This window comes from Chiloscyllium punctatum, chromosome 9 (genome assembly GCF_047496795.1).
Source record: "Chiloscyllium punctatum isolate Juve2018m chromosome 9, sChiPun1.3, whole genome shotgun sequence".
Lineage (NCBI taxonomy): Eukaryota > Metazoa > Chordata > Chondrichthyes > Orectolobiformes > Hemiscylliidae > Chiloscyllium > Chiloscyllium punctatum.
The window spans coordinates 46,147,887-46,167,469 of NC_092747.1; the positions used below are offsets into that span (position 1 = coordinate 46,147,887).

The 19,583-nt window shown below is 36.1% G+C and overlaps 1 protein-coding gene across 2 annotated transcripts in view; it reads left to right on the top strand.

Moving 5' to 3' along the window:
- Nucleotides 1-11,819, top strand: part of xpo4 (exportin 4) — a 249,078-nt gene extending 237,259 nt beyond the window's left edge. For both annotated transcript variants that reach the window (XM_072577418.1, XM_072577416.1), the window contains 6 exons: nt 196-376; nt 4,507-4,625; nt 4,956-5,086; nt 5,680-5,797; nt 7,333-7,425; nt 7,555-11,819. In XM_072577418.1, the coding sequence (XP_072433519.1) occupies nt 196-376; nt 4,507-4,625; nt 4,956-5,086; nt 5,680-5,797; nt 7,333-7,425; nt 7,555-7,752 (840 nt within the window). In that variant the 3' untranslated portion in view covers nt 7,753-11,819. The remainder of the gene's footprint in view (nt 1-195; nt 377-4,506; nt 4,626-4,955; nt 5,087-5,679; nt 5,798-7,332; nt 7,426-7,554) is intronic.
- The last annotated feature ends 7,764 nt before the right edge of the window (nt 11,820-19,583 follow it).

The window sequence follows — 19,583 nt, forward strand, 5'->3', positions numbered from 1 at the left end:
AAACCTATTTCACAATACAAATATAAGTATTTGTATGTTTGCATCAAACACCTGCTCATCTCTATACATTTGTCAACTTCATTGTCAGAAGTTACTTTTATAAAAGGGAACAAAGTCCATTGCCTGTTTGGAATGCAGGTTTACATTAAGTTTTGTAAGTATTCCATCAATCTAACATCATATTTTAATTTTTAGTCAAAAGCCATGAAGTTGTACGAAGCTTGTCTGACGCTACTACAGGTTTACTCTAAGAACAGCTTAGGCAGGAAAAGGACTGATGTGGCAGCAGAAGAAGAACAGTATCAAGACTTGTTACTCATTATGGAACTTCTGACTAATCTCCTATCAAAGGAGTTTATAGACTTCAGTGACACAGGTATACTTTAATTGTTGTGTACAGTAATGCTGGTTAATAAAACCATAGCACAGTGTAATTTGTGTATTATTGGAGATTTTTCACTTTGTAAGGAACCATACGTTTTTCTTTTTTGGTCTAAAAGCTGGAATGGAATTGGATTTCTATAAAGCTGAAGTACCAGGAGGGGTTTTCAACTTGGAACCATCAAGTGATCGCAAGTTTAGCTGTGCAAGACAGTGCTGCTTTTCAAAGCTGTGGGGGAATACTTTGAGAGTGTTTCACTTTTTATTTCCTCCCTCCCCATCATCCAAGGCCCCCAACACATCTTTCGGCTGAAGCAGCATTTCTCCTGCACTTCATTCAACTTAGTGTACTGTACTCAGTGCTCATAGTACAATTCCCTGTACATTAAGTGACTGCTTTGCGGAACACCTGTGTTCAGTTGTAAAATCATCCTGACCTTCTGTGTTCCCATGCCAACATTTCTGTCTCAGGCCTGTTGCAGTGTTCCAGCAAAGCTCAACACAAGCTGGAGGAATAACACCTCATCATCTGCTTAGGTACTTTACAGTCTTCAGGACTCAACATTAAATTTATCAATTTCAGACCAAGAACACCACCTTCCTTGTCTATTACAGTACTTATCCTCATAACTCAGGTCCTGTCTTGAAACGAGTTGCTTTCAGCGCGGCCAACCCATTCTCAAGTGCTCAAAGCTCCCATTATCACCTATGTAGCCTCTCTCTTTCTCTGGCTTACTGATAATTTTTTTTTGTTTGCCTATCACTTTTTTCTCTGTCTAAGCTTTGTCTCCACCTACATGTTCATTCCTTCCTCCCACCAGCCCACACAGCCCCTTTTCCTAGCTGCTTCTAGTTAGGATGAAGGGTCACTGACCTCAATGTTCACTGTTTTCTCGCCACACATGCTGCCAGATATGCTGAGTTTCTTCAGCAATTTCTGTTTGTGTTTGTTTCCGATCTCCACCTGCAGTTCTTTGTTTTATTTTTACAAAAACAGATTTATACCCATAACTTCAGTTGGAATATTGTATTGATAGGGTTGGCAAGGTTTAATTTCCTTCTAAGATTGATCAGTTGAAGAGGTACTGGCAAGTACCATTAACACACAAGCTAAGGATATATCAACCTTTGTTACACCAAATGGATTATACCAATGTTGAATGGTGTCATTTGGTTTTAAAAATGCCTCATCTACATTTCAAATCCTAATGGACCAAGGTATACCCAAAATACCTAACTTTGTGCTATTTAGATGATGCTGTAATGTACAGTTATGTTACAGAAAACATGTAAAGCAAGTAGACCTATTTAAGCAATTACTGTTAGCTGGTTTCATAACTTTTACCAAGAGTGAATTTTCAAAAATTAGATTAGATTAGATTACTTACAGTGTGGAAACAGGCCCTTCGGCCCAACAAGTCCACACCGCCCCGCCGAAGCGCAACCCACCCATACCCCTACATCTACCCCTACACCTAACACTATGGACAATTTAGCATGGCCAATTCACCTGACCTGCACATCTTTGGAATGTGGGAGGAAACCGGAGCACCCGGAGGAAACCCACGCAGACACTGGGAGAATGTGCAAACTCCACACAGTCAGTCGCCTGAGGCAGGAATTGAACCCGGGTCTCTGGCGCTGTGAGGCAGCAGTGCTAAGGGTAGGTTGCCCAGAACACATTGTAGGGCAAGGGAAAATGTTGCCAAGCATAGCAAAAGTGAAGATACTGATTCCTTATTCCTAAAATGAAATGAAAAATTGAGCTTTCTGGGAATGGCTGGGCATTAATGGAAATTGGTGTCTAATGTCAGCACAATAGCTGTAGAGTCATAGAGAGACACAGCATGGAAGCAGATCCTTCGCCTCGACCCATCCATGCTGACCGGATATCCTAAATTAATCTAGTTCCACTTGCATCTTTAAAAGATTTATTACAAAAACAGGCAAAAGTGATATTGTTACCATTGTGCCAAGCAGCCTTTGAGAATCTGATGACAATTCTAATAAGTGCTGCCCTGAATTTACCAACCTTTAAAGTGTCAATTGATGCCGGTAACTTGGGTGTAGGTGCAGTCTTATTGCAAGATGGTGAGTCAGGAATAGAAAAGCCATTGGGATGCTTTTATAATTAATAGCAGAAGTAGAACTCTACATTGGAAAAGGAGACTATGGGATCGCAATTGCAAGGAAATTGAGATTGTTTTGATGGTGTTTATCAATGCAACTATTTAATATTTAAAATGTTCACATTGTTGGAAAAGTTAATGCAGTAACTAATGCAATATCACTGTCGTAATGCTGAAATACTTCAAGAATTTGGGAGAAAAATGACAAGGAATTATTTAAATTCAGCATAAAGAGTGAGTGAGGATGGTAGAATATAATTTTGTGTTGTTTTGAATATGTGTAAAGTTTTCCTGGTGAGAATCTTTTTAAGAGTGGAGATGAGTAAGTAACCATATATTTTGCTTTCTGAATTCTAAACTGAAATGCAAACGTGTCTGTTATATCACTGAAATACCAAGTTTTCCAACCTGCAAAAATTCAGTGGTGCATATTTAGCTATCCAAGACAAATGTTGATTTTTAAACAGTGACAAAGATAGCGATTGCAATAAACTGCAGACGAACCAAAGTTGTAAATGCAAAACAGCTGGCAAACGAAACATGGCTTTCTTCCCCTCTCTCCATGTGGGCAAAGAGGCAAGAAAACCAAAAAAGCTTAAAAGAAATAGTCCAAAAAGAAAGGACTTGTTGAAGTATCGAAAATTGTTTTATCAAAAATAGTGCAATTGTTGCTGAAAGCAAAAGGAACTGAGAGACAACTTAACCTACCCTTAAGCCATTGATTTTTGATCTTTGGATATTTGGTTTGCTGTGTTTTTGTTTATCCATCCATAATGTGTCAGACTTTTTTGTTTGTCTTAATTGTGAGTATGTGGGTGAGTCTGGGGTTTTAAAGGGGCATAGTTTAAGTCACATAGCTGGAATCCTTTCCTTTCTCTGCCAATTGTTAAAATTAGGTGTGTTACAATAAATTAAATTATTTTCAGTTAATGGTAGTTGTCTCGAATAGCAATTCATCAGGCAAGTTGGTCATCTTGGTGGTCTGATTGGGATTTTGTGCCTTTTATGACACCTTATGTGACAATGGGACACAATTATCAGCACACTTCACAGTTAAGACATGACTAACGTGCAAGGAATTTCTAACTAATATCATATATAAATTATGACAACTAGTGACACTGTAAAGTTACAGGAATGCACAATAACAGTACTGTAATGCATTTATATTCTGGAGCACTGCAATGATCTGTTTTTAAAAGGATTGAAATTAACACATGGAATATAGTACTTTGTTTAATAAGAACTAATGCAGAGCATTACAGCACTGAAATTCTGTGGTGCTAAGTAGAGGGACTGAATTTGAATTCACTATCTCTCAAGCTACTTACCCCTGCTGTGCTACTTGGGGAGAAAAGAGGAGAAAATAAATTGTTGACAGTCTACTTTTGTCACAATGTTGTGGAATTAGATTAACAAACAGTAGATGGTTGGGGAAAAAAACCCATCCACCCTTCAATTCACACTGTTGCAGTTCGTCATGCATAATTTATGAAGCTGTTGAGAGCGTATAGGACATTGATTCTTATGTTTGTTTGTCAAAGTGATATTTTGTTTAGCTATAGTTCTCCGGTGCAGTTAATGTTGGAATGGCAGGATGCATGGAAATTTTAACACTTTGATAAATCAGTTGGAAAGTGATTTTGGCTTTTTCATCAGATCAGATCTTTTCAAAATTAACTTTTTTCTTCCTGAAATATCAAATCAACCTTTTTTCCAAAAAAGGTATTAGATAAGTTAAACTAAAGTTTGTTTTTTTAATTGATTGATGAAAAACAGCGCGAGTTCCCTAAAGTTTATTTCAATCTTTAAGCAAGTCATGTCATTGTACAAAATGATAACAAATTGTATTCTTCCATCTTCACTAGAACTGAAATGTTATATGCAAGTTTATGCTGCCTTACCCAGCCTATTAACACATCATGGACTTTAATTACTGTTGATTGTTTAATAAGTGTCTTAAAATAAGCCCTCATATAAACTGTTTCTTGTTTAGATGAAGTATTCCGTGGTCAAGAACCTGGACAGCCTGGAAACAGATCAGTGTCAGCTGCTGATGTAGTCCTTTATGGAGTGAATATTGTACTGCCACTTATGTCACAAGACTTACTGAAGGTAACTTTTTTTTTAAACATGCCAAACAAGTGGAAAATAATGTAAAGCAATTCCTTTTCTACTTCCTATCACCAGAAACTAGGAACAATTTTGTTATTAGTAATTTAGCTTGTCAGAGTGCAGAACAGAATAAATCAGTAGAACAATACACCTTGTTAGAATTTAAAATCACCAGGTCATGAAATTATATGGACATTAGGGGATGGATTTAATTGACAGTTACACTTCTGCGTAATTTTATGATGCATGTGTCCTGTCTTTTTGCTAACCATATTGGGTGTCTAATAAGTTAGATCATATTTTCAAAAATTTTGTTTTTTGTCATACTAGTTCCCATCATTGTGTAACCAGTATTACAAATTAATCACCTTCATCTGTGAGATATTTCCAGAGAAAATACCGCAACTTCCTGAAGAACTTTTTAAGAGTCTTATGTACTCTTTGGAATTGGGGATGACTTCGTATCCTTTGGAATGTCTGATTTATGGGAATTATAACAATGATACCAAATGTTTGGTTTGTATCTCAGATTGATGAGTTGTGTTGTTTATGGACAATCTCAGACTTTTCTCTCCAGAAACTAAGAGAAGTTGCACATTTAATATTCCCTAAGTAACCAAATAGTGCTTTTGCTCATATTATTGCTAAGGTCCAGTCTTCATTTTAGAATGTAGAAAGTATTATATGGCTCTGCAATATCTTTGACATTTGATCTTTAATTTTCAGTAATTTATTGAACTTCTATGAAGTTCTTTTTAACAGGATAATAGAAAGTAGGTAACAGTTAAATAGTCCCTTAATTGAGATTGTGGGTTTTGTTTACAACTGAATGGATATGAGCAGGGCACAATTTATTCTATAATCCTCTGAACTGCAAAAATCAGTTTGCATATCTTTGTGTTCTTGCAATTTTGACACATTGTGACTTACATTTTTAATGTGTTTGTTCATTTATAGAATAGATCTCAATTGAATTGTTCTCCCAAATCCTGTTTCCATTAAACTTTGAGCATTGTATGGAAGTTCTGCATCTTTCCTTAACGGTTTCCTTTAGAATGACGTCTGAGGTTTCCCAGCTATGTTTGGAAGCCCTCACACCTTTGGCTGAAACATGTGCCAAGGCTCAAGAGGCAGAATCACCACTCTTCGCAGCAACCAGGCATTTTCTCAAGGTACAATTTATATTGGTGAAGTGCCATTAACTAATTCTTCTGACCACATTTTATGTGGTCATAGTGTAACCTGTTCAGGAGATATGGACAGTCAAAGCAGAAAGTGGCAATCTTCAGGATACTGGTAAGTTGGGTGGTTGGCAGCCAGAAAAAGCTCAGTTTGAGCAGCTGTTGCAGACTCTAAGCACTTGGAACTCAGAAGTCCTGCGAGCCAGTAAGTACAACTAAGTGTTGGACTGTCTTTTGGAGTTGTCTCAAGCTGTGGGAGCTCAGAAGCAACTAGTGAGTCATTAAAAATTCAGTGTACCTGAGAGTGGGAGAAGGGGAAGTCCACAAGCAGTATTTCCTTGGTGTAGTTGTTGGAGCTCAGAAAAACCCAGGAGAATACCAGCTTAGTAAAGCTAGCTATCTGAGAAAGGGCTGGAATTGTGCCTGTGAACAGTTGCTGAAGTACAGTCTCCAGAATCTGGGAGAGCACAGTCCCAGGAAAGGAAAGTGAACTGTCAGATGTGAGCAATCTTGGAGGCATTTCATGATGGAGCTTTTTGCTAAGTTTCAAAGCCAGATCTTCAAAAATGAAGAATTGGAATCTCCTGTAAAATTGTAAAGAAGCTTGCTGACTACAGTAACCAACATCTGGAGGATTTTGAGAAATCTGGGGATCTATTTTTACTACATGATTTGGAGAGACCAGTGTTGAACTGGGGTGTACAAAGGTAAAAAGTCATGCCACACCAGGTTATAGTCCAACAGGATTATTCAGAAGCACTATCTTTTGGAGCACTGTTCCTTCACCAGGTGGTTGTCAATATTTTTACTACCTTTGCTATTTAATGTATTTTGTGTGATGGTTGACCACGGTTAACCACTGGGCAACATGGGGGCTCTTTGGAGGATGTGGATTTTAATGGGCTGAATTGCTTCTTTCCACAAAGTAGGGATTCTATTATTCTATTGGTTAGTTAGCCTTATTTACCCCATGTCAACACTGGAGGTTAGAGTACATAGTGTATACAGTTTTGCCACTCTAATCTTGTAAATCTATTTTTGTTAGTTCAAACTGTGGAAGTCTGTGGCTTTTATTCTCTCAGTAAGTACCTGAGATCTCTCAAATATCTAAACAAAAACTTTACTGGTCTCTACCCAGGCTCTAATGTAAATTTGGTGGTCTTATCTGGACCCTTATACAGCTTCCTGATTGAAAATGGGAAGAAGATAGGAGTTACCATTTCATTATGATTCAGTTCTGATCTGAATTGTACACCTGTTAGAGTTATCAGAGTTGTCTATCTAATCATTCCTACCATCATTTCTAAAGCCAATACGAGAAGGATGAAATGCAGGTTATAAATCTGTTACTGGCATTACTTATATGCTGATTTGAGGTGATATATTTTAAAAAGTCAAGAACCTTGAAGCTTGCTGGGTTAGGTACTGCACTTTTTCCTTCACAGTACACTAATACACAGAAATTAACTAATTTTATCTTACTGTGCTTGGTGTGTATTTTCATTCTGTCGAGTTTGTCATTACAGCTCGTCTTTGACATGCTAGTATTGCAGAAGCACAGTGCAGAACTCACTGATGCTGCAGGTGAAGCCTTCTACACATTAGTATGTCTGCATCAGGTAAATGGTTTAAATTCCTCTTTTCCTTACCTTTCTTCCAAATGAATTCATTTCAGATTCTGCATGCTATATTTTCTAATGTACTTTTTTATGGAGGTTGATCATTCATTCCATGTATTGTTTCAATAGGCTGAGTATTCAGAATTAGTTGAAACTCTACTATCAAGCCAGCAGGATCCAGTTATATATCAACGATTAGCAGATGCCTTCAACAGTCTTACTGGAAGCAGCACTCCCCCTACACTGGACCGCAAACAGAGGATGGCCTTCCTAAAAAGTCTTAAAGACTTTATGGCAAATGTTGGTGGTCTTTTATGTGTTAAATAGCCTCGAACTGCAAAGTCCTTTGTTGAAAATGCACTGTAAAGCATGGAAATCAAAGCTGACTGAATTTTATACCTGTTTCAAGGCTGTTGCCTGCCATCTTGGATTTTAGACACTCAGGATATTTGGTCTAATCCTACCATATTAAAACAGAAGGATGAACCCACCACTATTCAGTTGCCAGTATTTCTTAGCCATGATTTGTCATATAATCTAATTGTTTACTTAAAAAATGAAAAGTGTATTTTAAAGAATTCCGGTATGTATGGATGAATGGGCACAGTGAATGAATCCAGTGCCTTTTCGTGTCTGGTTTAAGCCAGCTGCCCAATGGCCAGATAAACTGTCTTATTGTTTATATTTGAGCCCTTGTTTTGAGGGAATCACTGTAGACAAAATACACAGCTATAAATGCTGTGGCTGAAATTAGCTTTATTTTTTTCCAGCATATGAATTTATTTGTGACCTGAAGAAAACACCAAATTGTAGCATTTGAATCTTGATTTTATTTCCATATCAGGCAGTGATCACGTAGTACACAATACTTCAGATTCACTTTGTACTGCCTGCTATTGAGAATAAAGTATATATTTTTGCTTCCCAACCGTGAACTTTAGGAATTGTAACCAGTTGCCTTATTTTCTGTAAATATGAAACCTTTGTGTTTTGAAATACCTGAAACTGGATTGCCAAAGTGGCAACTTTTGTGTTGTTCTTTTTTCTTGTAATTTTCCCTTCCCGAAAAGGAAAAGTTGCTCATTGTTTGTTGTCAAAAGTAGTATTAACATTTACATAAAAATTGGAAGTCATCATTCTGGATACTAAATTAAGCCATTTAAGTTCTACATTAAAGCTTAAAGGAATATACTTGTTCAACAAAACAAAATTTTAGACCCGAACTGTCACACTGCTAGGTTCTTGTGTCTGTTTAAGCAATAATGAATTCTAGAGTGTGAATTTTTCAATAGTGCACACCAGGATAAACTGGGCATTAGTTTAAAAACAAACTCTAGTTTATGCTGTTGTATAGTCAATCAAACTTTTAACACTTTCAGAATAAATGTAAATAAGCTGTTGGGCATTTTGTTTGTGACAAATTTGCCTTGACTAGCTGTTGGACAACAAATCACAATATAGATACATGAGTAACTGCATATTATACTGCACAGCATATTCAGGACTCCAAAAATGAAACTAATCAGGATGAGAGAATTGAGTATGAACATGCAAGTTTTAAATATAGGGATGAAGTGAACAAAGCTTGTGGTCACACCATTTTAAAAAGTGAAACAGAAAATGTGCAGTAGGTCACTGAACATCTGAAAAAGAAAGATGGGTAACATTTTGGATGTGATCGGTTCTAATGAAAGCCTCAATCCGAAATTGTTCCCTTTTCAGTGTTGATTAACTTACTGTGTATTTTCATTCCAGTATTGGTGTCTTTTTTAATGGTCTCTCAAGAAGAAAGAGGATCCTCATTGATGAACTTGTACAGGTTGTATGTCGAAACTACTGAAGAAAATAATTGTACTTGGCTTAGTTTCTTTTGAGGCCAGCAAACCAATTAAGTGAATTTTGTATGGATCTCTCAACACACTCAATTTAAAATAAAATGAAAGTAGCTAATGGAATAGTTGCTGTATTTTTGTTTTGTTTTTCACTTCTAGGATATCAGACCTAATTTACTAAAGAGAAAGTATACACTTGAAAATCTCTGTAGACAGTGTAGTAGTTCAATTTTCTGTAGGAAACTAATTTATTTTGCTTTGTAGTATTTCCAAAACGCCAATGCTCTTCAAAAATATCCTGTTTTGTTTGAAGGTTCTTTTAGCTGACCAATGGCACAATTCTGTTTGACCGCTTACCATCTTAGGACTTCAAAACTCAATGTACAAAGTGAAGGTTATTATTTAACGATGAAACATTTGAACCAGCATTCTACATTATTTTCAGCTACTTTGTTTATTTTAAATTAAGTCTGTACTGATTTTTGAAAGCTGGCCAGTAACATGGTTAAAGAACATGTTGGGAACCATATTGATTGATTGTGTTTTTTAGTCAAATTATTATTAATATAGCATGCCATGTTTGTACATCTGTTCTAAGAAAAGGTGAGTGAATATGAGTGCTTGAAATCAGCATTCTTTTTGGTGTTCAGCATATTTGAATTTAACATGCATATTTTATTCCAAATGCAAATAGTACATGTCAACCATTGCAATAATTTGCATCAATGTTCCTCCTTTTTTTGGATTATCATCATGGAAATTTGTGATAAATAAAAATCCTGTTAGAGGAACACAGCATCTGTGGAGAGAGAAACTGAGTTAACGTATCCAGTCCAATTACTGGATTAGTAGTGCTGGAAGAGCACAGCAGTTCAGGCAGCATCCAAAGAGCAGCGAAATCGACGTTCAGTCCAATGTCATTCTTCAGAACCCTGAAGTTCCCACTTCAGAAAATGAGTCATATTAGACTCAAAACATTTAACTCTGTTTCTCTTTCTCTCCAGATGCTGACAGATCTGTTGAGTTTCTTAACTTTTTGTATTTTTTATTTCAGATCTTCAACATCCGCAGGATTTTGTTTTCTTTAGTGTAAATTGGTGATAACTATTTTGATATACCAGAAGATTGTGATACTTAAATCAAGCTTGAAGGAGTTGTATGTGTACAAATTGTACCTTATTGGAAGAAAATACAAAGTTTCAACTAATTTAAGCACAAAATGTAGCTTAAAATGTTACCTAACAAAAATGAACATTGGTTTTCCCTATTTTCCCTACTCATTCCCTTCATTTATGGTTCTGGAAGATGTACTCTCTAGTTTACCCATCAAAAATGATTTTACTGGATTACAAGATGAGCTGATCAGTACAATGAAATAATGGATCTTCTTCGCCACGTATGTTCCATAGCAGAGTAGTACACCTTATGCAAATTTCATGTTAGTGATAAGGCAATCTGGTTGTATGTCTGAACTGTTTGTACCAACAGATTATTGCAAATACATACTGAAGACAGATTCTTTTAGTGATGGAAATAGAACCTACTGTGTTAGATACAGAAAAGTGGGGTGGTAGAGGAAGAGATGTATTGTACAGATTTACTCAGCAGTCGCTTAATGTTGTATTGTGTTGGAATGTATGTTCAAAAGGATGGTTGGACTCGGCATAAGTAACTCAAAGTCCATGAAAAGTTATATTACCATTTTATCATGTTATTCAAATAGCTTCTATCCTACACAAGGTTAAACTGCTGAAACTATTTTGTTGGCTAAGTTAATCATCAAATTTAAATTAAATTGCTAAAAGCCAAGTTGTGCTTAAACAATTTAAACTTGTATAAAAATAAGTTATAGATAAAGGATTAATGCCTTTTCACTATTGGCTGTGATACTTTAAATATTTCTAAATAATGCCACATTTTAGTTGCAATTCCATGGTTTCAGTCCTTACTCTGACCAGGAATATCTAGGACTGTTGAACAAAAGTATTTAACTATGCTGTGAAATACTGCACGTCAAGAAAATGGAAATACTCTGTTGATTGCTGCCATGTGACAACTACTGTGACTTTTTTTTAATTCATCTGGGATTTGTGTTGAATGAATCATAGCTTTTCTTGATGTGTAACCAGTTTGTGTGGTTATGCATTAGGTAACAACTGTGATGCATTTAAATGATTAGTCTTCTGTTTTGTGCATTGTTTTGTACTACTTGTGATTTATTTTGTCATGTTTTATTACATTCTAATGTGTGCAAGCACCATTTTATGTACATTATTTTATAGAAATTTTGATCATTTAAATTCTTTTTAATTGCACATAGAAGGAATTGTAAAAGTTTGAGGATATATTTTGGGGAGTTCTCGCCTAAAATGTATCATATAAGTGTTCTTATATAAAAATATAATGTCTTGGTGCAGTTGAGTTCAGTGAAATTCTGACTATTGCATAGTCTACCCTTCTTGCATAGTACAAGATACATTTTTAAAAACAAAACTCCACATGGAATGTTTCTCTGTATATATGCGGTAACGACCAAATAAACTTTGGCTGCTGTTTAAATAATCTGTCACCAATAAAATTTGGTTTTGTTTCCAGGCTTGTTCTCACCACATCTAAACAATAAAAAGACTAAAAACATTTTTAATTCATTCAGCACTTGTTGAAAGCATGCAATGTGCCACTAATTATAGTTAACACTAAATTGAGGGTTTTAAATATCCTTTTATAATTAAGGATACATTATTGGTGGAATTTGAAATACCAGCAATCATTGTAAAGTAAAATCGTTTTTTATAAAATGTTTTTGTTTTGCTGGTAGAAGTTTTGAAGTAACTTGCGAGAATTTATTTCCATTCACCTATTTACTATCAACTTTGTCATTTTGTTAATTATTTTTAAAAATTTATTGGAAATTGATTCATGACTTTTGAATCTATATATTATTTCCCATTGTGACCATCCCCCTGCCTAGTATATTGAGTCTGTATGAGGAGAAATCAAGTCTCTTCAAGCTTAGCAATTTTCTAAAATATACTGCTTAAAATCCAGGAGTATTTAATAAATTAGAATACCTGTTAGATCGCAATTATGTTTCAGATTATTAATGTTGGTTAGGTAGTAATGCTGGGATCTGAGAAAGTGGTGATTTTCAAAGCCACAATTTTCTAAGGAAGCATGATCTATTAAAGTAGTTTTTTTTTCTTCCTTTGGGTGATGTGGTTATCTGGCACAGCCCGCATTTGATGTCCATCTCTAACTGTGCTTGAACTGAGTGGTTTGTTAGCCAATTTTAAGAGCACATTAATGAACAAGATGGGCTCTTATGACAATGGATTGTGTTATCGTGTTCACTAATACTGAAATAGGCTTAACATCTCAAATTTATTAACTGAGTTCAAGAATTTAATTCCATATCCCCAGAATGTTTTCTTGGGTTTCTGGATTATTAGACCAATGACATTACCACTACATCAAGTAACCCCTCCCCCTTAAAGTAGTCCTATTTCAATTGTAAATTGAATCACAGATTAAATATATATATTACTGGAGTTCCGTTTGTCTGCTAATCACCTGATATAATACTGTTCATTTCAGACTGTACTAAATAAACTGTACTAAATTGACAGTATTACCTGTTATTCATTAACATTTCCTTGAAAAGCAAGTTGAACAGAACAGAACAATATATTAGGTGTATACAAGTGAATGTTAATATTTTGAAACAATTTGGTGGTCATTTCAAATGTGACTACTGTATTGCAAGCAATTACCTTTAAACTTTAAGTATCAAATTGACAAAGCGGAGACATGCTATACTGTAATCACTAGCATGAGTTAAAGTAATAACGAGCTTGTGTTTTTCTAGTGCCTTTCACATCCTCAGGACGTGTCTCAACTGTTGTAAAGCCAATGAACCACTTTCAAAGTTGGTTTTTGTTACAATGAAAACAAATACAGCACCCAATTTGCACACAACTATGACTAGTTAATTTACAATAGAATGATGCTAGTTAAGGTAAAGTGCTTACAAGGACACCAAGAAAATTCCCTTGCTCTTGAAATAGTGTAATGGATCTTCTATCCATCTGAGCTGCAGAAGAGATGCTAATTTAATCTCTCATCCGACTGACAGCACCTCTAATAATACAATAAACTACGCTTATGTAGACCTTCTGACCTGAGTGAGAATACTGCTTCTGAGTCAGAGCTGAAATTCTAGTTTTAACAGTACTATAACAGTCCATTCCAATTCTGGCAATTAGGTGCTATTAACTTTACTCTTTGCAAATGGTTAACTTGTTATGCAGCCTTTGCCTAAATTAAAATCAAACAATCTTTCCGACCAAGTTTTGAGAAGATTTGTAGCTCAGGTTGAGGTTCTGGATGTAGGTTTGCTCGCTAAGCTGGAAGGTTCATTTTCAGATGTTTCGTCACCCTACTAAGTAACATCTTCAGTGAGCCTCCGAAGCACTGCTGGTGTTTCCTGCTTTCTATTTATATGTTTGGGTTTCCTTGGGTTGGTGACATCATTTCCAGTGGTGATGTAATTTCCTATTTTTCTCAGGGAGTGGTAAATGGGATCTAACTGGATGTGTTTGTTGATAGAGTTCCGGTTGGAATGCCATGCTTCTAGAAATTCTCATGCATGTCTCTGTTTAGCTTGTCCTAGGATGGAAGAGTTGTCGCAGTTGAAGTGGTGTCCAACCTTATCAGTATATAAGGATACTAGTGAGAGAGGGTCATGTTGTTTGTGGCTAATTGATGTTCATGAATCCTGGTGGCTAGTTTTCTGTTTGTCCAATGTAGTGGTGTTACAGTTCTTGCATGGTATTTTGTAAATGACATTAGTTTTGCTTTTTGTATATGGTCTTTCAAGTTCATGAGCTGCTGTTTTAGTGGGTTTGTGGGCTACCATGATGCCAAGGGGTCTGATAGTGTGGCAGTCATTTCCAAGATGTCTTTGATGATCCAACTGGAACTCTATCAACAAACACATTGACTTGGATCCCACTTACCAACCCCTGAGAAAAATAACAGGAAATGACATCACCAACCCAAGGAAACCCAAACATATAAATAGAAAGCCGGAAACACCAGCAGTGTTTTGTCCAGGGGCTCACTGAAGATGTTACTTAGTATGGTGATGAAACGTCTGAAAATGAACCTTCCAGCTCAGTGAGCAAACCTACATCCAAACTCTCTTTGACCATTTTAAAGTTTTGTGTCAAAGAGATTTTAAGTAGTAAGAATTTGTTCTTGAGAATAATTGTTTTGCAGTTATGATTTGGAGGTGCCAGTGTTGGACTGGGGTGGACAAAGTTAAAAATTGCACAACACCAGGTTATAGTCCCAACAGGTTTATTTGGAAGCTCTAGCTTTCAAAGCACTGCTTCTTCATTAGGTGGTTGTGGAGCAAGACCATAAAATGCACAATTTATAGTAAAACGTTACACTATCATGTGGCTGAAATACATTAAACAAACTTAGATTAAGTCTTTCATCTTTTAGAATGGTTTTGCTAGTTTCGGTTTGTTAATATGTAAATCCCAGAACACACTATTTAAAAGATGAAAGATTTACTCTAAGTTTGTTTAATATATTTCAGCTGTATGACACTGTAACCTTTTATTATAAATTCTGTGTCTTATAGTCCTGCACCACAACCACCTGATGAAGAAGCAGCACTTCGAAAGCTACTGCTTCCAAATAAACCTGTTGGACTATAACCTGGTGTTGTGATTTTTAATTTTGTTTTGCCGTTGTATAACTGACATTTCACCTAACTTTAGTTTCCACAGATTTAATAAGTCATCTAATTTCAGCATGATTTTGCAATACTAAACATTTGATTATTTTTATCAAAAACTATGGCTATTTTCCAAGTCAATTAAGATATGCAGTTTGGATTTTAGATAATGCAGTATCAATTTACTTTTCTCCACAAACTGATCTTTAATTGTTTAGAGTAGCAATGGGCTATGTGGAGAAGGCCAGCAAACACATTTATAACTTAAAGAACTGACAGTTATGTTTGTTTACTAAACAGTAATATTTTTCAACATATTTGGCTTAACTTTCAAATACTCATAGAGGTGTAGGGCATGGAAACAGACCCTTCAGTCCAACCCCTCAATGCCGACCAGATATCCTAACCCATTCTAGTCCCACCTGCCAGCACCCGGACCATATCCCTCCAAACCCATCCTATTCATACATCCATCCAAATGCCTCTTGAATGTTGCAATTGTACCAGCCTCCACCACTTCCTCTGGCAGCTCATTCCATATACGTACCACCTTCTGTGTGGAAAACATTGCCCCATAGGTCTCTTTTATATCTTTTCCCTCTCACCCTCAACCTATGCCCTCTACTTCTGGACTCCCCGACCCCAGGGAAAAGACTTTGCCTATTTACCCTCTCCATGCCCCTCATAATTTTGTAAACCTCTATAAGGTCACCCCTCAGCCTCCTACACTCCAAGGAAAACAGCCCCAGCCTGTTCAGTCTCTCCCTATAGCTCAAATCCTCCAACCCTGGCAACATCTTTGTAAATCTTTTCTGAACCCTTTCAAGTTTCACAACATAGAAAAGTCTTTACTGAATGTGAGCAATAGGTATTGTTAGGTGAGTAATTTGTAAATATTAACTACCTGGCACCTACTTCAGAAGTGATGAGCCTGTCAAACAACACTTTCATCTGTTGCTATAAATAAATGTTTTTTTATGAGACTTAACAAAGATACTGCAGACTTGATAGAGGAGAATTTTGAAGATTGCCTTCTAGACATTCATCCAAGTAACCAAAATTTGCTTTCGTATTTTCCTACGCAAATACATTGTTATTGATGATCATTACCTTCACTATAGGTTGAGCGCAAGATTAAAACATCAATCTCACATTTAAGTTGTAGCTGTTGTAAACCAGAGATACAGGAAAATTCCTATGTACTGAAAATAATTTTGTTTTAAGTCTTGAGTTCAGTAGTGAGGGGGATCTGAACATTGCTATGTTATGTAAATTGTTATGTATAATATGCTGCTGTTAATTTAAACTGAATGGAATGTGTGTAAATCTTCATGTTTTTAACCTGTTGACCAAAATATTGGCAGCTTTGATTTTTAATGTATATTATTTGTAGAGTTTTGGAAAAGAAAAAAAAATTAATGTTGGAAAAATGTTATATAGTTAAAAATTCAGTTTTAAAAGAGGAGGAAGTGAAATTCAATGACCAAAATTGAGAATTTCTTTGGACTTGGAGTAATCAGGGGTCTTCTAATAAAATGTATTTTAATAACACCTTGCATATAGTAATCAGTTGTACATCTGCATATATTTTACACGGGAAATGTCTTCTGCTGACCTTGGACTGAGCAACCTGTCTTCACTAACTTTATTTTTGAATGGAGCCCAGCATGTATTCATCTCTAACTCCCATTTTAGAGGGGAGTTAATTGTCAACTACTGAACAGCTTTGCATCTCGAGTCTTGTGTAGGACAGCCATATAAAGACTGATTTCCTTTCCTAAAGAATACTGGCCAAACAGACGGGTTTTTGTTACAATTGATAGCAATCATGACTACTATTACTGAGAGTAATTTTACTTTCCCTATTTACGAACTGAACTTCAATTCCACTCGCTGCTGTGCTGAACATGAGCCCATGTCCTCAGGCCATTATCCTGGGTGTTTGGATTACTAGTCCAGTGACATTACTACTATATCGCCATCTTCATGATCAACAATGAGAAGTATGAACTTATGAAAAGGCAAAGAGAGAAACATTTTATGATACAGCATTCTTGGTGTACAGCTTTCTGTGATTGGAGCATTGGATTTAGTAATGAGTAATGGATCAAATTTAATTAGTAACATAAATGTGTTCATTTATCAAATAGTGATCATAACCTGATTGAATTCAGTGCAGCGTTTGAAAGCAAAAGCATGAATCAGCTGCTAGAATTTTGGATTTAAATAAGAATGAAGTTAATGAGTTGAGACAGAATGTCCACAGTAAACTGGGAAATCTGATTGTGGGTGAAACAATTGAAGAACAGTGGAGGCAGTTAAACAAGTATTTAATGAAATACAGAACTAGTTTTACCCTTGTTTAAAAACTCCACTGAGAGAAAAAAAAGGATAACTAAAGAAATAAAGGACACAGTAAAACTAAAAGAAAGGGCTTACAAAAATGCGTTAACAGCACACAGCCTGCCAAGCAGGACATATATAAAGATCAGCAAAGAGTACAAAGCAGCTTCTAAGGGGGATGATGAATGGAAGCTTGCAAGGGATTACAAATCAATGATTTGAAATGCTAGTTATGTAAAGGGGAATGGGTGTGAAAAGCAATCTTGGCCCACTAAAGACTGAACATGGGGATGTCGACTACTATGGATAAATGGCAGAAATGTTGAATAATTATAGTATTTACAGTTTTTTAAAAAATCAGGAACATGGAATGAACAAAATTAACATTAATAAAATGTCAATAATTAGTAAATTAATGAATTTAAAGAGTGACAAAATCCTCTCGGCCTGATGGTTACCATCCGAGGTGTTAAAGGAAATAGGAGAGCACATTATAGACTCCCTAACGATAATCTTTCAGTGTTTCTTCAATTCAGCAGGTTTGAAAAATTGCTTGTCATTCTGCTTTTTGCAAAGACTACAAATGGGAAAAACAGGGAATTAAGGACCAGTTAGTCTAATATCTATGGTGGGACAGTTGTTTAAGTCTGTAATCAAGGATGGGACAACTGAACACCTTCTGAAATTTTTGGTTAATTGGGAAGAGCCAGCATGGATTCATGCTAGGGTAAGTAACGCTTGACAAATCTTACTTTTAAAATAAAAATTGAAAAGGTGATTAAGGTAGAGGGCAGGGTAATGTCTGTGGATGTTGTTTATCTGGACTTCCAGAGGGCATTTGATAAAGTCCCGCATATGTGACTATTAACTCAGGTATGACACAATCGAGGGCAAACTACTGACAAGGTGGAGAAATTGGTTGAGTAGCAAGTGACAGAGAGTAGGTATTCAAATTGACAGGATGTGACTAGTGGTGTCCCACAGAATCTGTGCAAGGGCATCTATTATTCATATTTATTAATGACTTGGATAATGGCATGGAAAATCGTAAATCCAAATTTTCTGATGAGACAAAGTCAGTATTAAAGATAGTGCAGATAACAAAATTACAATGGATATTGATAGACTAGATGAATGGGTGAAACTGGCAAGAGGAGTGGAGTGTAAGCGTAAGGTATCATTTTGGACTGATCAAGGTATTTTTAGATGGTATAAAGTTAAATTGTGTCTGCCCAAAGACTTGACAGTACAGGTGATTAAATCTTTAAAATGCTACAAACAGGTGCAGAAAATAATCAAAACGGAGAGAATTATGGATACTGTAAATCGGAACAGAATCAAGGCAGCTAATGAAATGCTGGCCTTTACAACTAGAAGACTGGAGTGTAAGGGTGCAGAAGTTACGCTGCAGATATACAAAACCCTGGTTAGACCCCATTTGGAGTATTGAGAGCAGATCTGGGCAGCACAATTTATAAAGGCTACACTGACTCTGGAGGGACTACAACATCGGTTTACAAAAAAGCTGTGAGTTACACAGACATTTTCATGTGTTTAGGCTATTTTAAAGGCACTTTACAATTGAGGGTTCTTATTTTGTAATGTAGACAAATTTAATTATTATATTACTAATATAATGGATTTAAACAAATTAAACTATGCAGCTATTCAGACCAATGTGCTTAGTCCTACATTTCCACTCCCTTTTAGAATTATTCATAGAATTTGCTTCCACCATTTTTTTTGATAGAGTATTGAGTGGGGCATAAAAATTCATCTCTCCTACAGATCTCTGAGAACAATCTAGGAATGCTAATTAAGATGTTGCCATGGAGAATGCACCAAGGAACAGTAATCCCCAACCCCCCCCCCCCCCCCCCCCCCCACTTTTAAATTTAAACCAAGCAAATTTCAACCACACTGGTTGAGGCATTGCTATGGGGAATGAACTAGGGGGCAGTTGACTTCCAAGGTTTTGTTGAGTTGCAAAGGTGCAATACCTGTATATTTCAATCACAATCTAATTGTCAACCAATCAGCACTTTTACCTCATGCATACGAATTGTTGCCATCTTCGAAATTTGGTGTTATTGCATCTGTCCTGATGAGTACAAGATGAAACACTTTTTGACAACATGGCTTTTTGTTGCTCAGCATTCCTCTCATTCTGTACCTACTCAGCAACTAACTAGCAAATGAGACTGCCAATATTCACACAGCAAACTCTTACAAATGAC